Source organism: Danio rerio, chromosome 18 (assembly GCF_049306965.1).
Source record: "Danio rerio strain Tuebingen ecotype United States chromosome 18, GRCz12tu, whole genome shotgun sequence".
Classification (NCBI taxonomy): domain Eukaryota; kingdom Metazoa; phylum Chordata; class Actinopteri; order Cypriniformes; family Danionidae; genus Danio; species Danio rerio.
The window spans coordinates 51,541,682-51,567,500 of NC_133193.1; the positions used below are offsets into that span (position 1 = coordinate 51,541,682).

The 25,819-nt window shown below is 36.0% G+C and overlaps 1 protein-coding gene across 17 annotated transcripts in view; it reads left to right on the top strand.

The window, feature by feature from the left end:
- fli1 (Fli-1 proto-oncogene, ETS transcription factor) overlaps positions 1-25,819 on the top strand; it is a 70,931-nt gene that overhangs the window by 23,866 nt on the left and 21,246 nt on the right. For 9 of the 17 annotated variants that reach the window (XM_073928888.1, XM_073928890.1, XM_073928891.1 and 6 more), the window contains 4 exon segments: positions 5,582-5,793; positions 5,980-6,131; positions 8,034-8,237; positions 25,498-25,566. In XM_073928888.1, coding sequence (XP_073784989.1) covers positions 5,582-5,793; positions 5,980-6,131; positions 8,034-8,237; positions 25,498-25,566 — 637 coding nt within the window. 17 annotated transcript variants of the gene reach the window in all.

Genomic DNA, 25,819 nt, shown 5'->3' on the forward strand with positions numbered 1-25,819 from the left:
TTGTTATTTATCTTCAGGATATCACTGAATGTTATCATAGCGATATAATGTGGCAATAAGCTCATAACTGTAGTGTGCATTTACACCGTGGCCATATTCATCTATGCAAACACACGAAAACAACATTAACATTATAGCAGACACTGTAAACAGCCCATTCCCAGTGACTAGGCTTTTCTGACAGGGTATTCCAGTGTCATCGAGTGTCAGAATGTTGTGGGAGTGCTGTACAGGAGTTATGATTAGGGATTATAGATAGCGAAATATAGTGGTTTTTATTTTAGTGTTTGTTTTTTTTTAAGCATGACGGTAACACATGAACGTCGTTATGAATATATTAAAACATGCACTTGGTAATAATGACAAAAATATATAATTCGTGCAGCTCCTTCCATGTGCAGCTATGCTGCTGTTGTAGCTGGTGTATTTTGGGAAATATTCTTACCTTTTGGTTTCGAGTGTGGTCCTGAAATTTCGAGGGGTATCTAGCCCTACCCCTTAGCCCTACACCTTCAAGCTAAAAAGAATTGGGACACCCCTACCCCATTACGTGAACGCACAAAACGAGGGGTAAGGGGAACTGCTAAGAGGTAGAATGGGGATTGGGCCTATATTAAACTTAATAACCTTAACCTTTCTGATTTAGATTTTAATAACCTTTTGTACACTGTAAAAAACATTTGTAAATTAGGTATTTTTTTGTATATTTTGTGATTCATGTTTTTTTTTTTCCTTTTATTTCTGCTTTTAAAATGCATTATGGAAGCTTGATCTGTCTTCTAACAACTTTTAATCTTAAAAAGTTGGAAAAAGTGACTTTTATGAACATTTTTAATAGTTTGCAGTGCTGTATTGTCTTGGTTGGTGTTGTATATTACGCTACAAAAACCTCGTAATAAACTTATTTCTCTAAATGTTATTATTTACTCTAAAAAAACCTTAAGTTATTTATTTAACCCAATGGTTGAGTTTAAAATATTTGGTGCTTTGTTGGGTTATTTTTAACCTTTATTTGGTTATTAATAACTCAACTAGTTGGGTTAAATGTTTGGTGCTTTGTTGGGTTATTTTTAATCTTTATTAAGTTATTTAATAACTCAACCAGTTGGGTTAAACATTTGAATTTCAACAGTCAACTGATTCAATTGACACAGAACAGCTGTATGTTGATGTGGGTGTGTAATGTTGTTCTTGCGTTACAACGTTTATTTAGTCTCCAATGCAATAATATTTCTGTTATTTTGATCATGTTCACCTTTCTCTAGGGAATTTTATATCCGTTTCTCCAGCGCTCTTAATTAATGATGATGCAAACGCTTTGTAACTGATCTATAATAAACAGATAAAAACAGTTTATCTACCTTCCGTGTTCATCTGTGCATTTTTTCGGGGGGATTGATACAAATATTTGAGATATTCGGCCGCCATTCTCGCCTTTAGGACCCAGCGGAGAAATCAACCCGGTATCGTGTCCAGTCTTGGTGTAGGTTTGTTGCTTTTTAATAAAAAAGCACATTTCCTTTTGCTAAAAAACTATATTGTAGCATTTAAATACTAAGATAGACAAGCCTGATCTCATGAGGAAACGCAAGTATTTTACGTTTTGCCAGTTTAGTGGCTAATTAGTACAAATTCGTACGAGTTCAGTCGTATGAAATTGTATGATTTTAAAAAGGAGGCGTGGCACCTAACCCCACCCCTAAACCCAACCGTCATTGAGTGATGAGCAAATCATACTAAATTGTACGAATTAGATCGTACGAATTCATACGAATTAGCCACTAAATGAAAAAGTTACAAATTGCCGTGAGATTGTGTTGGATAGACACATTAAAAAAGATAGAAACATTTAAAAAGTTGCTAGTTTCCCCAATAAATTGAGAATCTGAAAAATGAACAGTAGTATAGTAATAGTAGCAATAGTATCACCAGAACGAAAAATACCATTTAATCAAAATAACCCAATGCATTAGGTTAAATTATATAAAATAACACATAGTTGGGAAGGTGCTATAATAACCTATAGTTAGGTCATATGTTGGGGTATTTTTAACCCAACTATTTTTTTAGAGTTCCTATATATTATAACATAATAATAATAATAATAATAATAATAATTCATTACATTTATATAGCGCTTTTCTGGGCACTCTAAGCGTTTTACACAATGGGGGGGCGGGGGGGGGATCTCCTCATCCACCACCAGTGTGCAGCATCCACCTGGATGACGCGACGGCAGCCATTTTGCGCTAGACCGCACACCACACACCAGCTGATTGGTGGAGAGGAGACAGATTGATGAAGCCAATCATGATATGGGGAGGGTTAAGATGCCATGATGGACAGGGGCCAGTGGGCAGATTTGGCCAGGATGCCGGAGTTAAACCCCTACTCTTTCTCGAGGGACATCCTGGGATTTTTAACGACCACAGAGAGTCAGGACCTCAGTTTAACGTCTCATCCAAAAGACGGCGCTCACAGAGCAGTATAGAGTCCCCGTCACTATACTGGGGCATTAGGACCCACACAGACCGCAGGTTGAGCGCCCCCTGCTGGCCTCACTAACACCACTTCCGACAGCAACCTAGCTTTCCCATGTGGTCTCCCATCCAGGTACTGACCGGGCGCAGCCCTGCTTAGCTTCAGTGGGCGACCATGTGAGAGTTGCAGAGAGCTAGCTGCCGGATAACATCCTATAATGCAGTTCACAAACATAAATAAAGGGAAAACACTTTATAATAAGGAAACTGTTAATAAACAGATATTTTTTACAGTGTAAATCTGCTTTTTTTAAATTTAATTTGTTTATATAGAACAAAAATGTATGCACTTAAAACAATTCTTTAAGCAAATACATGTCATAATTGAAGTAAGATGAAGCACGGTAATTATTGTAAAAAGCGCTGTACAAATTAACTTGAATTGAATTGAGGCGTCACGGTGGCACAGTGGGTAGCACGAGTGCCTTACACCAAGAAGGTCAATGATGGGCCCAGCTGGGTCAGTTGGCATTTATGTGTGGAGTTTGCATGTTCTCCATGTATTGGCATGTGTTTCCCTGGGTGCTCCGGTTTCCCCCACAGTCCAAACACATGCGCTATAGGGGAATTGCATAAGCTAATCTGGCCGTAGTGTATGAGTGTGTGTGTGAATACAAGAGTGTATGGTTGTTTCCCAGTGCTGGAAGGGCATCCGCTTTATAAAACATATGCTGGATAAGTTGGCGGTTCATTCCGCTGTGGTGACTGCTGATGAATAAAGGGGTTAAGCCAAAAAGGAAATGACTGAATTGAGTTGAACTGAAGCGCAGGTGAATGTTTGAGTGTGGATTTGCTGAAAGTGAGAGCGAGGTTTGTGTGGACTGTGAATGGAGAGGATCTGGTGCACATGTAGACGCTGCTCTCGAGTCTGTCTGCCGCGTTTGTTTTCTTTAATAAAACTACATCACCCCAGCTGAGCGCCCGCATTGAGAGCAAATGTAGAAGTGACCCTGGACGGATCTCTCTGCCTCTGTCGGTCTCACGAATGAGTCATGAACAAGACAAAGACGGCCTTTACTTATTGGAAGTTTGAAATTCTTCCCCAAAACAAAAGATTTAGCGGCCAGTTATGAAGTTTGGACAGTTGTGTTTACATTGGTTAAAAGAAATAAACATTGTACACAAAATGAAAGCAAGATTAATGGAGTGTGTTTCATGAACAGAGAAAAGTTTCAGTTTTAGTCTATGAAGAAATTTGGTTTAATATGTTATTAAGTATTGAATTTATTTATTTGTGATGATAATAATCATAATTATCATCCTCATCATCAATATTTTTATTAATATATTTATGTAATGATTTTATTATTATTATGGGTGATGGCTCAGAGGTTAGCACTGTTGCCTCATAGTAATAAGGTCGCTGGTTCAAGTCTCAGCTTGGTCAGTTGACATCTGTGTGGAGTTTGCATGTTCTCCCCATTTTTCTCCCACTTACACACACGCGCACACACACACACACTCACACACACACACACACACACACACACACACACACACACACACACACACACACAAACACACACACACACACACACACATATGTACAGTTGAAGTCAGAATTATTAGCCCCCTTTTGATTTTTGTTTTTTTCTTTTTTAAATATTTCCCAAATGATGTTTAACAGGGCAAGGACATTGTCACAGTATGTCTGATAATATTTTTTCTTCTAGGGAAAGTCATATTTGTTTTATTTCGGTTAGAATACAAGCAGTTTTTAATTTTTAATAAATCATTTTAAGGACAAAATTATTACCCCCTTTAAGCTATATTTTTTTCGATAGTCTACAGAACAAACCATCATTATACAATAACTTGCCTAATTACCCTAACCTGCCTAGTTAACCTAATTAACCTAGTTAAGCCTTTAAATGTCACTTTAAGCTGTATAGAAGTATCTGAAAAATATCAAATAAAATATTATTTACTGTCATCATGGCACAGATAAAATAAATCAGTTATTAGAGGTGAGTTATTAAAACTATTATGCTTAGAAAATTGGCTGAAACAATCTTCCCTCCATTAAACAAAAATTGGAGAAAAAAATAAACAGGGGCGCTAATCATTCAGGGGGGCTAATAATTCTGTCTTCAACTGTATGTATAAATATATACATATATATATATGTGTGTGTGTGTGTGTGTGTGTGTATGTATATGTAAATGTAAATATGTATATATAATACTAATACCAATGATAATATTACGATTATTGTTATTATTATTTGTTTATTTATTCATTTATTGTATTGTAAAACGCTGAAATAGTTTTTTAAATGTATTTTGACTTTTTTTTTTAGAAAAATTTCTTCTTACATTATTTTTAGCTTTTAATCTGTAGAGTGCATTGAACATCGCAAAAAAAGTGACATTGCAACTGCTCGTTTTTGAGCATTGTAAAGAACACTGTATAAATGCTGGTTTCCACATAAGTCCTTCATGTTGTCCAAACACAAATTAATTCAATTACCCTAATCGTTTTTTTTTTATTTTTTATTTTTTTATAAATTTAAGTGGATTGATCATATAACAACTAAGCTGCTCCCCATAATCATGTAGTTTGAGTCATTTTTTGAGTGTGTAAAGCGTTACCAAACTGCATTTCATGTTGACTTTTAGCCATTTTTTTCAGCTGGCTGTGGTTGTGTGTGTATGCAATCAATTGCGATATTTGCATCTGTGGCTCCAAACTGGCCTTAAGCAAAGCAACATCTTAATAATGTGTGCAGCTTAATTCTGATTGCGCCGAGCATCATTAGTCAATGTAATTTGAAACAGTGAGTACGTTTACATTTCAAGCTGGAGAGCACATTTTTGGTGCGAGCATGAAACGATGACTACGCTGAGAATTCTGTAAGAAATGCACATTATCAAGAGCACTGACTTTAATGTGAGTTTGTCATGCTTGTATGTAAAACAGGAACTTTCAGCTCATGTAGACGCCTTAATCTTATTATTTTTGTCTTATTCAGATTAAGGCAAATTATTTGATTACTGATGTCCATGTAAACGTAGTGAGTGCTGTGTTTTTTTTTTTTGCAGGAGGCGCTGTCAGTGGTGAGTGAAGACCAGTCTCTGTTCGAGCCTCCATACGCCGCTGCTGCTCCTTTACCCAAGACAGACATGACTGCGTCCGGGACTCAGGATTACGGCCAGACGCACAAAATCAACCCCATTCCCCCTCAGCAAGAGTGGATTAATCAGCCGGTGCGGGTGAACGTCAAGCGAGAGTATGACCACATCAATGGATCCAGGTATATACTGCACAGTGCATTCCCTCAGAGCCGGTAGTCAATTTGAACAGTACACAAGGGTTAATGCACAAATTTTAGCTTTAAATCCGTTCTGCATTTGCTGTTGTGGTGTTATAAGAGCTGTTGAGTCTGAAATAAACATCAGTAGGCAATAGTTCTTCCCTCTGTCCCTCCATCGTCCTGCAGAGAGTCGCCGGTGGACTGCAGCGTGGGGAAATGCAATAAAATGGTGGGCGGGACCGAAGCGTCTCAGATGAACTATACTGGCTACATGGATGAGAAATGTGCTCCGCCTCCAAACATGACGACCAATGAGAGGAGAGTCATCGTCCCCGCAGGTGAATACTGCATAAGTATGTTTAAATGAGAATTCGAATGCTGTATTAAAAATAAATAAATGTCAATTCTACTATAAGTGTGTAAACTATTATTAATTAATAATTACTGTCCTGTTTCGTTTATTGTTTGGGGTTTTTTTTTATCAGTGATGATCTAAAGTTGAAAATAGAAGACATGAATATATTAATTATGCAAATTAAATATTTACTAAAATCTAAATCTACTACTACTATTAATCTACTAAATCTACTACTACCCTGCAATCAGTACTTTTCCTTGTAATGCATTGAAAGTCTATTTATTATTTTTATTTATATATATATATATATATATATATATATATATATATATATATATATATATATATATATATATATATATATATATATATATATATATGTATATATATATATGCATAGACAATTAAACACAAATATATACAGAGTATATATGTTTTTTCCAAACGAAAAGAAACTGCTTGTTAATGAAGTGAATTTAAAAAATAAATGAAAAAAAGAGTAAATATGACAAATATTTGCAATGTTAACATGTTATTGCTACATTAAATGCCCTTAATGTCATTGTATTGTTTACAAATTTTATTACCTATGTATATTTTTTAGACCACATTTTATGCACAATGTATATACTGTTAATTTTCTTTTTCTTAAAACTCTACTTTTTTATATTAATGTTAGGCACCTTGGGTCTGAGAGTAACGCAATTTCGATTCTCTATATGTCTTGTACATGTGGCTGAATTGACAATAAAGTTGACTTTGACTGATTAATGCAATATTCACTAATTTATAGTATTTGTTTTGTACTTTTCAAAGTACATATTTAATTATTTTATCTATCTATCTATCTATCTATCTATCTATCTATCTATCTATCTATCTATCTGTCTGTCTGTCTGTCTGTCTGTCTGTCTGTCTGTCTGTCTGTCTGTCTGTCTGTCTGTCTGTCTGTCTGTCTGTCTGTCTGTCTATCTATCTATCTATCTATCTATCTATCTATCTATCTATCTCTCTCTCTCTCTCTATACATATATATATATATATATATATATATATATACAGTTGAAGTCAGAATTATTAGGCCCTCTGACTTATTAGCGCCGCTGTTTATTTTTTTCCCAAATTTCTGTTTAATGGAGGGAAGATTGTTTCAGCACATTTCTAAGCATAATAGTTTTAGAAACCTATACTAATAACTGATTTATTTTATTTTTAATATGATAACAGTAAATAATATTTTACTTAATATTTTTCAAGACACTTCTATGCAGTTTAAAGTGACATTTAAAGGCTTAATTAAGTTAAAAAGAAAAATTAGCTTAAAGGGGCTAATAATTTTGTCCCAAAATAGTTTTTTAAATAAATTAAAACTGCTTTTATTCTAGCTGAAATAAAAAAAATAAGACTTTCTCCTGAAGACAAAATATTATCAGACATACTGTAAAAATTTCCTTTCTCTGTTAAACATCATTTTGGAAATATTTAAAAAAGAAAAAAAATTAAAAGGGGGCTAATAATTCTCATTTCAACAACATATATATATATATATATATATATATATATATATATATATATATATATATATATATATATATATATATATATATATATATATATATATATATATATATATATATATATATATATATAATGTGTGTGTGTGTGGGCAAATAAAATCTTGAAAAAATGTTGAAAAATAAATTTCTCAGCGTTTAGTCTATCATGAGTCTAAAATTTCATTCATAATGGTCTTAAAAATGTCTTAAAGTCTTAAATTTAACTTGCAGAGACCCTGGTTAGTGAACAGTTATTATTTACACTTAACCCAATAGAAATAGCTTATGTGCTGTCTGTAAACCCAATGTTGCGCTTTCTGTTTCAGACCCGTCTCTGTGGTCTCCGGATCACGTGCGGCAGTGGTTAGACTGGGCCATTAAGGAGTACGGTCTTCAGGAGATCGACACGGCCATGTTTCACAGCACAGATGGAAAAGAGCTCTGCAAGATGAGCAAAGACGACTTCCTGAGACTCACCAGCGTTTATAACACCGAGGTCCTGCTCTCACATCTCAATTACCTCAGGGAAAGTAAGTCCGACACCTCTGTTAATCCATTTCGCATGGGCTGAGGTGGAATTTTGCTTTTTGCGACTCTTGTATTTGTGGTTTTGTGACGACATCAGAATGCACTCAACAGTACTGAAGCTTTAATATTAGATTTTTGTTGTTGTCTATCACAGATGTGACATCGTATTTTAATATTTGCATAAAACAAAATTCGCAAAGTGATATTAGAAAGGTGGCTCAGTGGTTAGCACTGTTGCCTCACAGCAGGAAGGTTGCTGGTTTGTGTCCCGTCTGAGTCAGTTGGCATTTCCTTGTGGAGTTTGCATGTTCTCCCCATGTTGGAGTGGGTTTCCTCCGGGTGCTTCGGTTTCCCCCACAGTCCAAACACATGTGCTATTGGGGAATTGAATAAACTAAATTGTGTGAGTGTTGAGTGTGAATGGGTGTTTCCCAGTACTGGGTTGCGGCTGGATGGGTTTCTACTGTGTAAAAGATATGCTGGAATAGTTGGCAGTTCATTCTGCTGTGGCGACCCTTGATAAAAAAGGGACTAAGCCGAAGGAAAATGAATGAATAAATATTAGACAGATGATATTGTTTCTGGGGTGCGTTTCCCAAACAACGACGTAACTCGCGGCTGAACTATCATAGTACGATGCATCGTTTGGGAAAAGAACGATGTAGTGAAGAGTGTTTCCCAAAACCTGTAGTTTCTTTGTCGCAGCTCCATTGTTATAACGTAAAACGCCCATTATGATGCTCTAAACGGGGTGGAGGAACTACTTCTTTAGAGAAGAACCCCATCATTTCTTTGTGCAAATTATGTTGTTTTACCCGCACACACATTTAAAAATATAATCCAATATTAGTTTTTCTAAAAACATGCACTCACTTTCCATATTAATTATGTTTTCTTTACAAATATTATTGAGAACATTGCATTTTATGTTTCCCAAAACTATTATTACCGTTGCAAGTTCCATCGTTACAAACATAGTTTGTTGATTTGCCGTTTCCCAAATCACGTCGCTACAACGAACATTCGCAAACTGCGTTGCAAATTTGTGCATTTGCAACTACACCTCTGCAGCTGTAGTTAGAAACATAGTTCCTGGCTTTGTTCTATTCCCACTTATCCCCCTATGCCCTATTTATTTAGAACATTCTGACATTTAAATATGGAATAATTAAAAATAAAAAAGCATTAAGGTCATCTCTCTTGCGTGTAAGTTGCTTTCAAAGTATTTTTTACAGTTCAGCTTTAGCGATCTTCATGTTTACAATTGCGCTCCCTTCGTAGTGCACTTTAAAAACATTGATGTCATTTTGAACACAGCCTCATGACAAAAGCTATGGGTGACCTATTATTTAAAAGTGGAATTTATGTTACGTCTCCAAAACTTGTGAAAGCAAAAAACACAGCATACGTTAATGCTTTTAATTTATAGTGAATTGCTTATGAAGTATCTGTACTGTACATGACCTGCTGGTTAGAAGATTTGTGCAGTGGTTTGCATATGTCAAATTGTAAAAGTAGACTTTTCTAAAATAAAACAATATCCTACTTAATAATAATAATAATAATAATAATAATAATAATAATAATAATAATAATAATCTTTATCATCATCATCATCATCATTAAAATTATTATTAAAGTAGGATTTTTTAAATAATAAATATATATTTTATTTCTTAATAAATAGCCTCATTATTTATTTATTTATTTATTTATTCATTTATTTATTTATTTATTTATTTATTTATTTATTTATTCATTCATTTATTATTTATGCGATTTATATATGATATTAGAATATGTGATAGCTTTTGTAAGTGATTTTATGTTTTAGAATAGAATATGTAATGTTCTCAATAATATCTGTAAAGAAAACACAGACCCTATATATATATATATATATATGTATATATATATATATATATATATATATATATATATATATATATATATATATATATATATATATATATATATATATATATATTAATATATTTATTAATATGGAAAGCCAGTGCATGTTTTTAGCAAAACTAATATTGGATTATTTATTTTTTTTAATGCGTGTGCGAATAAAAGAATATAATTTGCACAAAGAAATGATGGGGTTGGTCTCTAAAGAGGTTGTTCCTCCACCCCATTTAGAGCATCATTATAGGCGTTTTACGTTATAACAATGGATCTGCGACAGAGAAACTATGCGTTTTGGGAAACACTCTTCACTACATCGTTCTTTTCCAAAACGATGCATCGTACAATGATAATTCAGCCACGAGTTACGTCGTTGTTTGGGAAACGCACCCCTGTTTATGTTTTATGACTATTTACGAGCAACTGACCAATAAATTGTTCCTAAAGCATATAGAAGAGCTTGTATGAATTTTGCCACATCAGTAAAACATTTGGAAACAGTTGTGACTGTTTAATGCATGACCGTCCATGCGAGAGATCTTTTCTTCTGGAGAAAGTCTTATTTGTTTTATTTCAGCTACAATAAAAACGGTTTTAAATCATCTGAATTTTAAGGTCAATATTATTAGCCCCCTTAATCAATATTTGTTTTAGATAGTCTACAGAACAAACCATCTTTATATAATGGCTTGCCTAATTGCTCTAACTTTACCCTAATTAACCCAATTGAGCCTTTGTATGTCACTTTAAGCTGTATAGAAGTGTCTTGAAGAATATCTAGTCTAATATTATGTGCTGTCATCATGGCAAAGAGAAAATAAATTATTAGATATGAGTTAATAAAACTATTATGTGTAGAAATGTGTTGGGAAAATCTTTTCATAAAACAGAAATTGGAGAAATATATATATATATATATATATATATATATATATATATATATATATATATATATATATATATATATATATATATATATATATATATATATATATTAATAATTCTGATTTCAGTGGTGCTTTGCACATTATGCTGACTTTTTATTATCCCCGTGCTCCTGTCTTGCTCCACCTGCTCGACTGCGTTTGGTTTGGCAGATTTGCGATGATTTTGATTTTAAGCGAGCGTCCCGTCCCGCCGTGGGCTCAGACTTACAGAGATGAAGCCCAGGTGCATGTCCTCGGGTCTGTTGCATGGTCAAGTTTATCCCTAATTTACAACAGAGGCATCTTGTCCTATTTCTCTTCCAAGGGATTTCTTATATTATTTCCCCTGCATGTGTTGGCAAGAATCCATCAGCTTTTGGTGGAAATCCACTCACTGTCAACTATGTATAAGCTAAATCTTGGCTAACACTTTAGTTTAAGTAACCCTGAGTTTCCATTATTAACAACACTGTAAACAATGTCTGTAATGTAATTGTTTATTTATGCTGTTGAATTGCATTATGGGATCTTTCTTTCAATAACTTTTAATATCAAAAAGTTCTAAAAAGTGACTTTTCTGATCATTTTTAGTAGTTTGCAGTGCTATATTGTCTGGGTTGATGTTGTCTATTATGCTACAGAAACCTTGTAATAAACTGTCAGTACATTTTCTGCTATTTTACGGACGTATTTCTCTGTGTTATTATTTCTTAGACATTATATTATCTCAAACTACTAAAATGTCAATAATGTCACTTTGTTAAACTGTAGAGTTGAATTTTTTAAAATAGAAAGTCAACAGAGCAGAGATCAACATCCCATAACGCAATTCACTACCGTAAATAAATAGAAAACACCTAATTAACAGATTTTTTTTTTACAGTGTACTGGTTTATTACCTGCCTATTATTAAATTACTTTTACAATCAATAAATACATACATACATACATACATACATACATACATAAACAGATAAACAGATAGATAAATAAAATAAATAAATAAATACACAAATAAATAAATAGATAGATAGATAAATAAATAAGTACATGCATACATAAATAAATAGATCAATACATATACAAATAAATAAAAAGATAAATATATATACAAATAAATAAATAAATAAATACACAAATAAATAAATAGATAAGTGAATAAATAAATAAATAAATAAGAATAAATAGATAGATAAATAAATAATTAAATACATACATACATACATACATACATGCATGCATGTATGCATAAACAGATAAACAGGTGGATAAATAAATAAATAAAATTAATACATGCATAAATAAATAAATAAATAAATAAATAAATAAATAAATAAATAAATAAGTTAATTAATTGATTAATTAATAAATAAATACACAAATAAATAAATAGATAGATAAATAAATACATGCATACATAAATAAATAGATAAATACATATACAAATAAATAAATAAATAGATATATAGATAGATAGATAGATAGATAGATAGATAGACAGACAGACAGACAGACAGACAGACAGACAGACAGACAGACAGACAGACAGACAGACAGACAGACAGACAGACAGACAGACAGACAGACAGACAGACAGACAGACAGACAGACAGACAGACAGACAGACAGACAGACAGACAGACAGACAGACAAATAAATAAATAAATAAATAAATACATCAGTTGTTGAATTTTGGGTGTTTATAACTAACTGCTTATTGGTGCTACTAATATTACAGAAAGTATGACTTGCTTGCTCTGAAAATAAATAATGCTTCAATAAATGAAACCGCAGAAGATCAGCTCACTGCTGTAGTCCTCCCATTAAAATGCTTGTGGTGACGTTGGACAGTTTTACCCAGTTTTACACTTAACCCAGTGGAAACTTAAATGGATAGTTCACCCAAAAATGAAAAGTCTGTCATCATCTACCCACCCTCTGCTTGGGACACACCTATATATGAGTTTCTACTTTCTGCTGAGCAATAAAGAAGATATTTTGAAGAATGTTGGAAACCCGTAAACACTACAGAGATCAGTTTACAACATTCTTCAAAATATCTTCTTTTGTGTGTGTGTGTGTGTGTGTGTGTGTGTGTGTGTGTGTGTGTGTGTGTGTGTGTGTGTGTGTGTGTGTGTGTGTGTGTGTGTGTGTTTTATTATTATTTATAAAGGTTTTGGAGCAACTTAAAATTGAGTAATTTGAGTACATTTTTATTTGTGGGTGAACTATCCCTTTAAACTCTTGTTGGCTGTAAAACCAGAGCTAATAAGTGTAACAATTTTAATTGAAGTACACATTAATTGAGTATTAACTAGTTACTAGTGGCTCATTACCTGCTTAATTATATATTAACTGCTTATTAGTACAAATATTAGTATGATTGTATTCTACATCTTTACTGTATCTTCCCAATATCTAACCCCAACCTACTATCATAATAACTATTAATAAGCAACAACAAGTAGTTCATTGAGCAAAAATGGATAGTTATTCATTCATTTCTTTTCGGCTTAGTCTCTTTATTAATCTGGGGTTGCCACAGCGGAATGAACCGCCAACTTATCCAGCAAATGTTTTACACAGCGGATGCCCTTCAAGCAAAAGTGATTTTATTGAGTGAATAAACTGTTTGTATTTTGCATTTGCCGCTTCAGACTCTTCTCTCTGGCATACGCAAAGTTTATCCCTAATTTACAACAGAGACGTCTTGCCCCATTTCTCTTCCAAAGGATTTCTTATATTATTTTCCCTGAATGTTTTGCCAAGAATCCATCAGCTTTGGCAAAAAAAAAAAAGAAAAGTCCACTTGAATACATCATTGGCATCTATAAGCAAAACGTGTAGAGGACACGTCGCATCTGTGTGCTTTGTTTGCATCAGAAATGCATCAGTAAACAGAAGCAGGGCTGGCGAGACCATCTGGCCTATCCAAACATTTAAAGTAGACCTATTATACCCCTTTTTTACAAGATGTATGTTCCTAATATGTGGGATGAACAGCGGAATGAACTGTCAACTATTCCAGCATATGTTTTACGCAGCAAATGGCCTTCCAGCTGCAACCCAGTACTGGAAAACACCCATACACCCTTATTCACACACATACACTATGGCCATAGTTTATTCAATTCCCCTATAGCACATGTGTTTGGACTGTGGGGGAAACCGGAGCACCCGAAGGAAACCCATGCCAACACGGGGAGAACATGCAAACTCCACACAGAAATGCCAACTGGTCCAGCTGGTACTCGAACCAGCAACCTTCATGCTGTCAGGCCACAGTGCTAACCACTGTGACACCCTGTTAATTAATAATGTTAATTAACTACTTTAGCACTAAATTAAAGCACAACTCCGTATGTATAATCCCTGCATTCATCTTCAGCAGCTTTAAACTCTAATGATCGACAACTGCTTCTCACTCAGGACTGTTTATGCAAATGTGGGATAGATGATGTCAGGAGTGGGCGGGGCTTTCCCTTCTGATGACATGTACCAAGGGAGAATGCTAATCAAAGTGTTTCTGCAGACTGTTTTGATTATAAAAAAAATCGAATGAATTAATTTTTACCATTAGAGGCTGGCTGTATTCACACACTGTTCACAATAGATCTCATTTAAAGAGATCTGGATCAATCCAGATGGATGGGGCAACCATTACTTCATCCAAAATGGTGAAAAGCCATGGAGTAACGATTGATGATCCAACTAAATTCTTCTGACCACATCTCTAGAACTGCTCAATCTTGCAGATTCGCACTCTATAACATCAGAAAGGTCCGACCCTTCCTATCTGAACATGCAGCTCAACTCCTTGTTCAAGCTCTTGTTCTCTCCAGACTGGACTATTGCAACTCTCGACTAGCCGAGCTCCCAGCTAACTCTATCAAACCTCTTCATCTGCTTCAGAACGCAGCAGCACGAGTGGTCTTTAATGAAGCTAAAAGAGCACATGTCACTCCGCTGCTCATCCGTTTGCACTGGCTGCCAGTTGCTGCTCGCATCAAATTCAAAGCTCTGATGTTTGCTTACAAAGCGACTTCTGGCTTTGCTCCTTCTTATCTGCTCTCACTTCTGCAGATGTATGTGCCCTCCAGAAACTTGCGTTCTGTGAATGAACGTCGCCTCGTGGTTCCAACCCAAAGAGGGAAGAAATGACTTTCCCGAACTCTCACATTCAATCTGCCCAGTTGGTGGAATGAACTCCCTAACTGCATCAGAACAGCAGAGTCACTCGCTGTCTTCAAGAAACGACTAAAAACTCAACTATTTAGTCTAAACTTCCCTTCCTAATCTGCAATTGTCTCTCTGGCTCCACCGCTAACTGTACTACAAAAAACAAAAATAATAAATAAATAAATAAATAAAGACTAATGTTTTACACTTTACACACCTGAAACTTGCCTACAGCACTTATTCATTGTTGCTCTTATAGTTGTGTAAATTACTTCCTTTCCTCATTTGTAAGTCGCTTTGGATAAAAGCGTCTGCTAAGTGACTAAATGTAAATGTAAATGTAAAGCAGCATTTCACTTCTGAGACGGGTGGAGTCCAACATGGCTGAGCGGTTAAAAACGGGCCTCCTTAAAAAAAACAAAAAAAGAAATTGGTGATGGATTGTGCTGTGAGGTAATGGGAACTTTATTCCGTGGGTGTCAACGGTTTTGTGCTGGTGGCCAGGCTGTGGGCCTGCATACAGACTCGCAGTATAACAGAGCCTCATTGTGAGCTGTAGGGCAGAGTCTGTGAGCTGTCAGGTGTTTTTTTTTTTTTTGTTTTTTTTTTGAGCAGGACTGGGTTTTGAGTTTTCATTAGGGACGATTGCCCCGGGACTGAGCCAGAGCTTACGCGCTGGGCATTGTGGATCTGCCTTCCGCTCTTTCTTTGATTTAGCCTGTGTGTTTTGGAAACAGAAGAAAACGTCGGTAATCCTCCACTCCACCATTTGTATTGCCTTGGAAGGCGTCCCGAGTGAAAATCAAATAATAATAAGGGAGATGGTCTTGTCCCGTGCACCAGAGGCTACTTGCGCCCAGCCAAAAGAAATTCGGGATCTTTTTTACCTTTTTGTGACTCTAAAGATAAAGTTCACCCCAAAAATGAAACTTCTGACATTATTTCCTCACCCGCGTGTTATTAAAAAGCTGGAACTCTGCTGTATGGAAAGCATGCATAATAAACCTGTCTGGTTTTATTTATTATATAAACTTTTTTTTACCGTATATTTATCATGTTGGGGCAGCACGGTGGCGCAGTAGGTAGCACAATCACCACACAGCAGGTAGGTCACTAGTTCAAGCCCCAGTTGGGTCAGTTGGCATTTCTGTGTGGAGTTTGCATGTTCTCTCAGTGTTGGAGTGAGTTTCCTCTGGGTGCTCCGGTTTCCCCCACAGTCATTTGGTATAGGTGAATTGGGAAAGCTTAACTGTCTGTAGTGTATTTGTGTGAATGAGTGTGTATGGTTGCTTCCCAGTGACGGGTTGCAGCTAGAAAGGCATCTGCTGTGTAAAAACATATATTGGATAAGTTGGAGGTTCATTCCGCTGTGGCGACCCCAGATTAATAAAGGCACTAAGAAAAGAAAATGAATGAATGAATTTATCAAGCTCCTTACGATGAAATAATGCTAATATGCTAAATTAATACATATAATAAATACATATAATTATATTAAAACTAATAAATATACATAATAGTATGAATAAAAGCTATGTGTTTAATTATTTATTTATTTATTTTTATCCAACAGTTCAAATTAATTTATTGGTCAACATATTATTCTCTCAAAAATATATTAGTCTGCATAACAATTAAAGTAAAAATAGTAATTATATATATATATATATATATATATATATATATATATATATATATATATATATATATATATATATATATATACGCACGCACACACACACCGGTCACTTTATTAGGTACACCTGTCCAACTGTCCGTTAACACAAATTAAAGCCAATGACATGGCAGTAACTCAATGTATTTAGGCATGTATATATCTCTATAGGCTTTACAGAGAATGGTCTGATATAGAGGAAATATCCAGTGAGCGGCAGTTCTGTGGGCGCAAATGCCTTGTTGATGTCAGAGGTCAGAGGAGAATGGCCAGACTGGTTCCAGCTGATAGAAAGGCAACAGTAACTCAAATAAGCACTCGTTACAACCGAGCTCTGCAGAAGAGCATCTCTGAACACACAACACGTCCAACCTTGAAGCAGATGGGCTACAGCAGCAGAAGAGCACACCGGGTGCCGCTCCTGTCAGCTAAGAACAGGAAACTGAGGCTACAATTCACACAGACTCACCAAAACTGGACAATAGAAGATTGGAGAAACGTTGCCTGCTCTGATGAGTCTCCATTTCTGCTGACACATTCGGATGGTCAGATCAGAATTTGGCCTCAACATCATGAAAGCATGGATCCATCCTGCCTTGTATCAGCGGTTCAGGCTGCTGGTGGTGGTGTAATGGTGTGGGGATATTATCTTGGCACACTTTGGGCTCATCAGTACCAATTGAGCATCGTGTCAACACCACAGCCTACCCGAGTATTGCTGCTGACCATGTCCATCCCTTTATGACAACAGTGTCTCCATCTTCTGATGGCTACTTCCAGCAGGATAACACACCATGTCATAAAGCTCAATCATCTCAGACTGGTTTCTTGAACATGATAATGAGTTCACTGTACTCAAATGGCCTCCACAGTCACCAGAGCTCAATCCAATAGAGCAGCTTTGAGATGTGGTGGAATGGGAGATTCACATCATGGATGTGCAGCCGACAAATCTGCAGCAACTGTGTGATGATATCATGTCAATATAGAGCAAAATCTCTGAAAAGTATATATAGTATGTTGTTGAATATAATATAATATTATATTGTGATTAATAACAGTGACATTTAGATATATTTAAATATATGAATATATACAAAAAATAAAAAATAAATGTGTAATAAAAAACGTAAATGTAAAAAAATAAACAAATAACTGTGTTAACATAACTGATTATTAATGTATACATAAATTTATACAACTGCTAAACTGTTGAGGTGGTTCATTCCGCTGTCGCGACCCCAGATTAATAAAGGGACTAAGCCGAAAAGAAAATGAATGAATGAATAAATTGTTGAATCAAACAAAACTTTTCGATTTCTGATTTTCAGTGTAAGGGGTCTGTTGACCAGCTAACACGTCTTCACCATTAAAATGAAACATTAAAATCTTATATACAGGCTTAAAAATGACGACAGCGCATTTTTTGGTCGAGCTGTTGCTTTAGGAAGGCCCTGTGTTATGCAGTTTACATGTGGGATTGTGTGTACATGTACATCGAACCATATGTTTATCCGGGTGCTTTCCTTTGCACCCCGGGGCTCAGAGCCTGAAACCAAAGATGATCCTTTTCCTCAGGCAACACAAACAAACACAGCCTCAGACATCCACAATAAAGCCACAATACTGGGTCTGGATCCCCAAACACACGCATACACTCCTGCATCCCTCATCCCGCCATTGTGACAGTCCTCAACGTAATCGCTTCATACACATCTGCGTACATGCTGGGCTGTTTACATAGAGTCTGATTAACATTCCTGTGTGTCATTAAGCATATACACAGGCCAACGCTGAATCATACTGTACACAAATGCTGTACACACAACACATGCATCGTAACAGGCCTGCTGCCGCTGGAGCTCAGGGTCTGTAGGAGGCTTTGTTTTGACTTTGCTGTTGGTCAGTTATTGAGATTTTATTAGCGATTGCCGCCCACTCGCCAATGTGCTTTCAATTTGCCTGCAATTTGAGAATTTGTTGGAATTTCATTGCAGGAGGGGAGCGGAGCTGAGCTGCTGCCTTTATCTACACTGATGAGTGTGCATGTGTGTGTGTGTGTGTTGGAGAAGTTAGATTGGAAGAAACACACATTTACAGTTTGTTTTTAGAGTCTATGTATATTGAAAAGCGTCAGGGATGAATTTGAATGCTCTTGTTGAATTGAATGCAGTAGTTTGGTGTTTTTATTGATCGGACTGAAATTATTTTGAGGGCTTAAAATGTGTCTGATGTAACTGATGCGGCAAAATAAATTCTGAGGCTGAAACTATTTAAAACAGATGGATTTAATGGAGGGATGAAGGGATGGCTGAATCAATGAACTGATTAAAAGATTGGATGGATGGATGGATGAATGGATGGATAGATAGATGGATGGATGGAATGACTGAATTGATGAACTGAGAGAAAGATTGGATAAATGGATTGAATTACTGAATTGATGGACTGATAAAAAATATTAGATTAATGGATGGATTGTTGTTTGGATAGATGGATGGATGGATGGATGGATGGATGGATGGATGGATGGATGGGTGTTTGGATGGTTAGATTGATGGTTGCATGGAATGATTAAATTGATGAATTGAAAGACTGGTTGAATGCATGGATGGATGAAACAACTGTATTGATGAACCTATATAAAGATTAGATGAATGGATGAATGTATGGATGGAATGTCTGGGTCACTTAATCAATAGAAAGATTGGATGGATATATAGATGGAATTACTGAATTGATGAAATGATAAAAAAGATTAGATAGATGAATGCATGGAAGGATGGATGGATGGATGTTTGGATTGATGGATGGATGAATGTGTGGATGGATGGATGTTTAGATGGATGTTTAAATGGATGGATGGAAGGATGGATGGATGGATGAATGTGTGGATGGATGGATGTTTAGATGGATGTTTAAATGGATGGATGGAAGGATGGATGGATGGATGAATGAATGTGTGGATGGATGGATGTTTAGATGGATGTTTAAATGGATGGATGGAAGGATGGATGGATGGATGAATGAATGTGTGGATGGATGGATGTTTAGATGGATGTTTAAATGGATGGATGGAAGGATGGATGCATGGATGGATGAAATAACTGGATTGATGAACCTATAGAAAGATTAGATGAATGGATGAATGGATGGATGGAATGTCTGGGTCAGTGAATCAATAGAAAGATTGGATGGATATATAGATGGAATTACTGAATTGATGAAATGATAAAAAAGATTAGATAGATGAATGCATGGAAGGATGGATGGATGGATGTTTGGATTGATGGATGGATGAATGTGTGGATGGATGGATGTTTAGATGGATGTTTAAATGGATGGATGGAAGGATGGATGGATGGATGAATGAACGTGTGGATGGATGGATGTTTAGATGGATTTTTAAATGGATGGATGGAAGGATGGATGGATGGATGAATGAATGTGTGGATGGATGGATGTTTAGATGGATGTTTAAATGGATGGATGGAAGGATGGATGCATGGATGGATGAAATAACTGGATTGATGAACCTATATAAAGATTAGATGAATGGATGGATGGATGGAATGTCTGGGTCAGTGAATCAATAGAAAGATTGGATGGATATATAGATGGAATTACTGAATTGATGAAATGATAAAAAAGATTAGATAGATGTATAGATGGATGGATGGATGGATGTTTGGATTGATGGATGGATGGATGAATGTGTGGATGAGTGGGTGGATGGATGGATGTTTAGATGGATGTTTAAATGGATGGATGGATGGATGGATGTGTGGATGGATGGATGTTTAGATGGAGGTTTAAATGGATGGATGGATGGAAGGATGAATGGAAGGAATGACTAGGTCAATGCTTCGCTATAAAGTTTAAATGGATGGAGGAGTGATAGATGGATGGATGGAATAGAAAGATTGGATGGATATATAGATGGAATTACTGAATTGATGAAATGATAAAAAAGATTAGATAGATATATAGATGGATGGATGGATGTTTGGATTGATGGATGGATGCATAGATGTTTGGATGTATGGATGTATGGAAGGAATGACTGGGTCAATGCTTCGATATAAAGATTGGATGGATGGATTGATGGATGGATGAAATGATGCATGCATGGATGGAATGACTGAATTTGATGAACTGATAGAAAGATTGGTTTAATGGATGGATGGATGGATGGATGGATGATAAAAGAGGATCGGGGAGATGAACTAATAGAACAATTAGATGGATGGATAGAAGGATAGATGAAATGACTGGGTCAATGAATCGATAGAAATATTGTATGGATGTTTGAATGGATTTCCCAGAGATGGGTTGCAGCTGGAAGGGCATCTGCTGCGTAAAAACTTGCTGGATAAGTTGGCGGTTCATTCCGCTGTGGCGACCCCGGATTAATAAAGGGACTAAGCCGACAGGAAAATGAATGAATGAATGTATGGATGGAATTACTGCATTGGATGGATGTTTGAATGGATGGATAGATGGATGCTAGGGCTTGAACCGGCGACCTTCTTTCTGTGAGGTGATCATGCTACCCACTATGCCACCACATTGCCGACATGCATTAAATATGTTTATTCTTTATCTCATAATCTCAACGAACCATATTATTTTGACACACACACACACACACACACACACACACACACACACACACACACACACACACACACACACAGTGGTTTCCTTGAGCACTGCAGGTCTGGCTGTAGTTATGAGACAGAGTGGCCACAGTGATAATTCAGACTGGGACATTCAGAGACCGTTGATGGTTTACACAGACCATACGCATATGAACAGCCTATTCTATCTCTCTCTCTCTCTCTCTCTCTCTCTCTCTCTCTCTCTCTCCTCAAGCTTTTATTGATCTGTCCTCCATTTGTGGTGGATTATCACTTATGTTGGTTGTTTCAGCACCTTCCTTAATACTCCCACAGGATTTTATGCATCTCTGGATCCTGCAGTGGACCTAAAGTTGCACAGCAATTCATAAATCAGCTTATTAAATGATTCATTATTAAACCTGAGCTCCTCTAGATGCTGTTTTCATCGCATATGCTGTTTATTAATTTTTTATATAATAAAATAGAGATGTTATTTTAATTATATTTTATTTATATTTATCTTTATATTTGTAGAAAGCTTGATTTGTTTTGTCTTGTTTTGTTTTGAATTAATTTTACGTGCCTTTTTCAGTGCTGATTTGTTCCTTGTCAAAGAAAAATGTATTTATATTACCACAAGGATAGGATTATAAATTTTTTTATTAATGTTTATTAATAACTATTTAATTATATGTTATAAGAAATATCTAAAATATGTTGTTAGTTTTCTTATTACAGTGTAATTACATAGTTATTACTTGTTACAAGCTTTAAAAAAATCAGTGCTGTAATGTTATAGAGATTGCGACAATGAAAGTGCATGGAGTTCAACATCTTTTAGGGGAGCAACGTGAATCACAATAACATTAGTCATGAAAATCAATTACGAAGTGATCAGTTACTCCTGTATTTTCTATATTATTGTTGTGTTTTTGTCTATAGGCATTCCTCTGTCTATCCAGCAGGGTTTATGTTTGTTTGTTTGATTCACACCCCACACAAAGCCTGCCCTGTTCGGCAGCAGCGCTCAGGGGGGTTTACAGGCCTGGAGGTTAAAATATGTGTTGGATGAGCTCTCCTCCCCCATAAAAGTGTACACACACTCGCACGTGTATTAAAACACACTACTATCTCTCCTGAGCCCTTCAAAAGAACAAAGAGATACCAAACTCCATTGCTTCCGCTTGCTCATTCAGAAAATCCCTCCTTTAGCATCTGCTGAAATCCCACCGCTAGTTTTTTTGCTAGCGCAGTTTTTCCTTTGAGCTGATTTATGGGTTAAAGGAGCTAAAATTAAGAGAGCGCTTCAGGGGCTGCTCACTGGAAACAGACTGGAGATTGTGTTTGGATTGCGATTATTATGTGACAAGGAACTGAATAAACATTTAGCATTAACACAAAATGTAAACAAGCCAGGTGCCGGATTAGCAACAATGCTAATTTACATCCCAATTCCCTTACTATGCAGGTACACAAAAAACAGACTTAACTATATATATATATATATATATATATATATATATATATATATATATATATATATATATATATATATATATATATATATATAAATGCCCCCCTTTGATTTTTTTTTATTATTTAATTATTGTTTAATTATTTCCTAAATTATGTTTAACAGAGCAAGGAAATTTTCACAGTATGTCTGATAATATTTTTTCTTCTGTAGAAACTCTTATTTGTTTTATTTTGGCTAGAATAAAAGCAGTTTTAAATTTTTTTAAAGCCATTTTAAGGACAAAATAATTAGCCCCTTTAAGCTATATATTTTTTCGATAGTCTACAGCAGCGATTCCCAACAGGGTGGTTCCGGCCCACAAGGGGGCCTCAGCAAGCTGTGTGAGGGGTCGCGTCATATTTAAAACATTTTTTAGCAGTGGACAATTAGGAGAATGATCATGTTGCTCTTGTTCAGTTTATCCCCTAGCTCACTGGTCCTCAACCACCAGTCCGTGGATTAATTGGTACCAAGCTGCACAAGAAATCATTAATTATTTTGGTTTTATTATTATCTGAGTCTGAATGATTATTTATTTTGAAAACTCTTGAAAAATGATCGTATTTTCTCGCTTACATCTCGGGTCACTTGAGCGCCCAAATTTGACCCACAAGCAGCAAAGTGAGTAAGCAACAGACGTCTTTAGAAAGTTTCTTTGCCAAGGGGAAAAGGCAACCCGGGCTCATTGTGGAAACAAAGCCCTGCGGACGTTTCTGCGGACCGCGATTTACATCCCGGGAGGTACGTATTCGAACGGTTTTTGTTTTCGCGGATCCGCGAGAGGTCGCTGTGCACACTTTTTCGCGTCTCGGGCGGCTATCGGGAGCGTGCGCTGTTCGCGCCCGCGCCGTTTTCTCGCGAAAAGCAGCCGGATCGGCCGACTCGGCCGCCCTCCTCTTCCTCCTTCCCTAAACCCGAGCGACGGTTCGCAAAAAGCCGTCCAGAAAAAAAAAAAAAGCAAAAGCCCTCGTCTTCGATTTCGACTGCGTTTTTGGATCCCGCCGCGTTCTCGCCCTTATTCTCCGCTTCGCCGACGCAACGCTGTGAGCTAAGCTGACAAACTGGTTGCATCAGGAAAGCCCTCCACTCGGAGGCGAGCAGGCAGCCGGCGAGCGCGAAGAGGAGGGACTCAATCAGGTGAATCCATCATGTCTGTGCAAGAAGATCAACCGACGGAGATCACAAATGACGGCGGCCTTTTAGGGGTCGTTCACATATCGCGTATTTTTAGAGTTTGCACAAGTTTGTTGTTTCCAATGGAGGTGCGCGGCTTGCGTGATAACGTGCTCGCACCAATGAATGCCGGACCACGAGTGCACTGCAAGTCACGTGACAAAAATTGACCAATCAGCTTCAGCTTGTGTGGAATATTCACATTTCGATAAGATTAGTTTTCTCAGACAAACACAGAACGCACCAACACTGCAGTGCTTTGTGCTTTTCTCCGTAAATAAAACTTGTATCAAAGCGACAGAAATGTTTGTCAGCTTATCATCCTCTGAGAAAACGGTAGTCGCCTTGCAACCTTGAAACACAGAAGCACCCCCATTTGTTTTTCAGTTACAAATGGCCTGCTGATGTTGTGCTTTTATATTTTACATTAGCCTTTTATTTGTGCATAAACAAATCTAGATATAGTAATAAACATACCGTTTGTTTGAAAACAACATTTTTTGTCATCCTTACTGCAAACTCATATGAGTGGTAATATCATTAAATGTGGAAGGGGGGCTCTCAATATTTCCCAGGGGGGAAAGGGGGTCTCAGGCAAAATGCATTGAAAAAATCAGCTCTCCGTTAAACAGAAAATGGGGAAAAAAAGAAACAGGAGGGCTAATAATTCTTACTTTAACTGTATATATATATATATATATATATATATATATATATATATATATATATATATATATATATATATATATAATTAAAATAACATATCTCTTTTATTTTATACACACACACACACACACACACACACACACACACACACACACATATATATATATATATATATATATATATATATATATATATATATATATATAAAATAAAAGAGATGTTATTTTAATTATATTTTATTTATATTTATCTTTATATTTGTAGAAAGCTTGATTTGCTTTGTCTTGTTTTGTTTTTTAATTAATTTTATGTGCCTTTTTCAGTGCTGATTTGTTCCTTGTCAAAGAAAAATGCATTTATATCACCACAAGGATAGGATTATTTAATATCTTACACACTTACTCACTCTTGCAAATATTACAATTAATTGCAAACAATTATACGCTCAACAAACAAATGCTGGGTTCATTCTACTGTGGTGACCCCTGATAAACAAGGGAGTAAGCCGAAGGAAAATTAATGAATAAACAAAGCAGAGAGTATGTTACTAAATCTGAATCATCCTAACATGTATTTTCCATTTGTGTCTTGCAGGTAGCTCATCGATATCATACAACACGCCATCTCACGCTGACCAGTCCCCTCGCCTGGCTGCAAAAGACGGTAAGATCATCTTTTCTTGTTGTTCATGCATTCACTGAGATAAAACTAATATTGCAGCTCATGAAAAGATTGTTACTGCTATTAAGATGAGGTATGCAAATAATAAGTTAAATGTCAATATCATCTGTGCAATATCAGACAGCACCCGTGAGAACAGCACAGTTATTATTGTTAATTCAGTTCATCTCATTCACGTCAAGCAGTGCATGCAGAACCAATGAGCGCGTGCAGATTTTAGCTTATTAGATTTGAT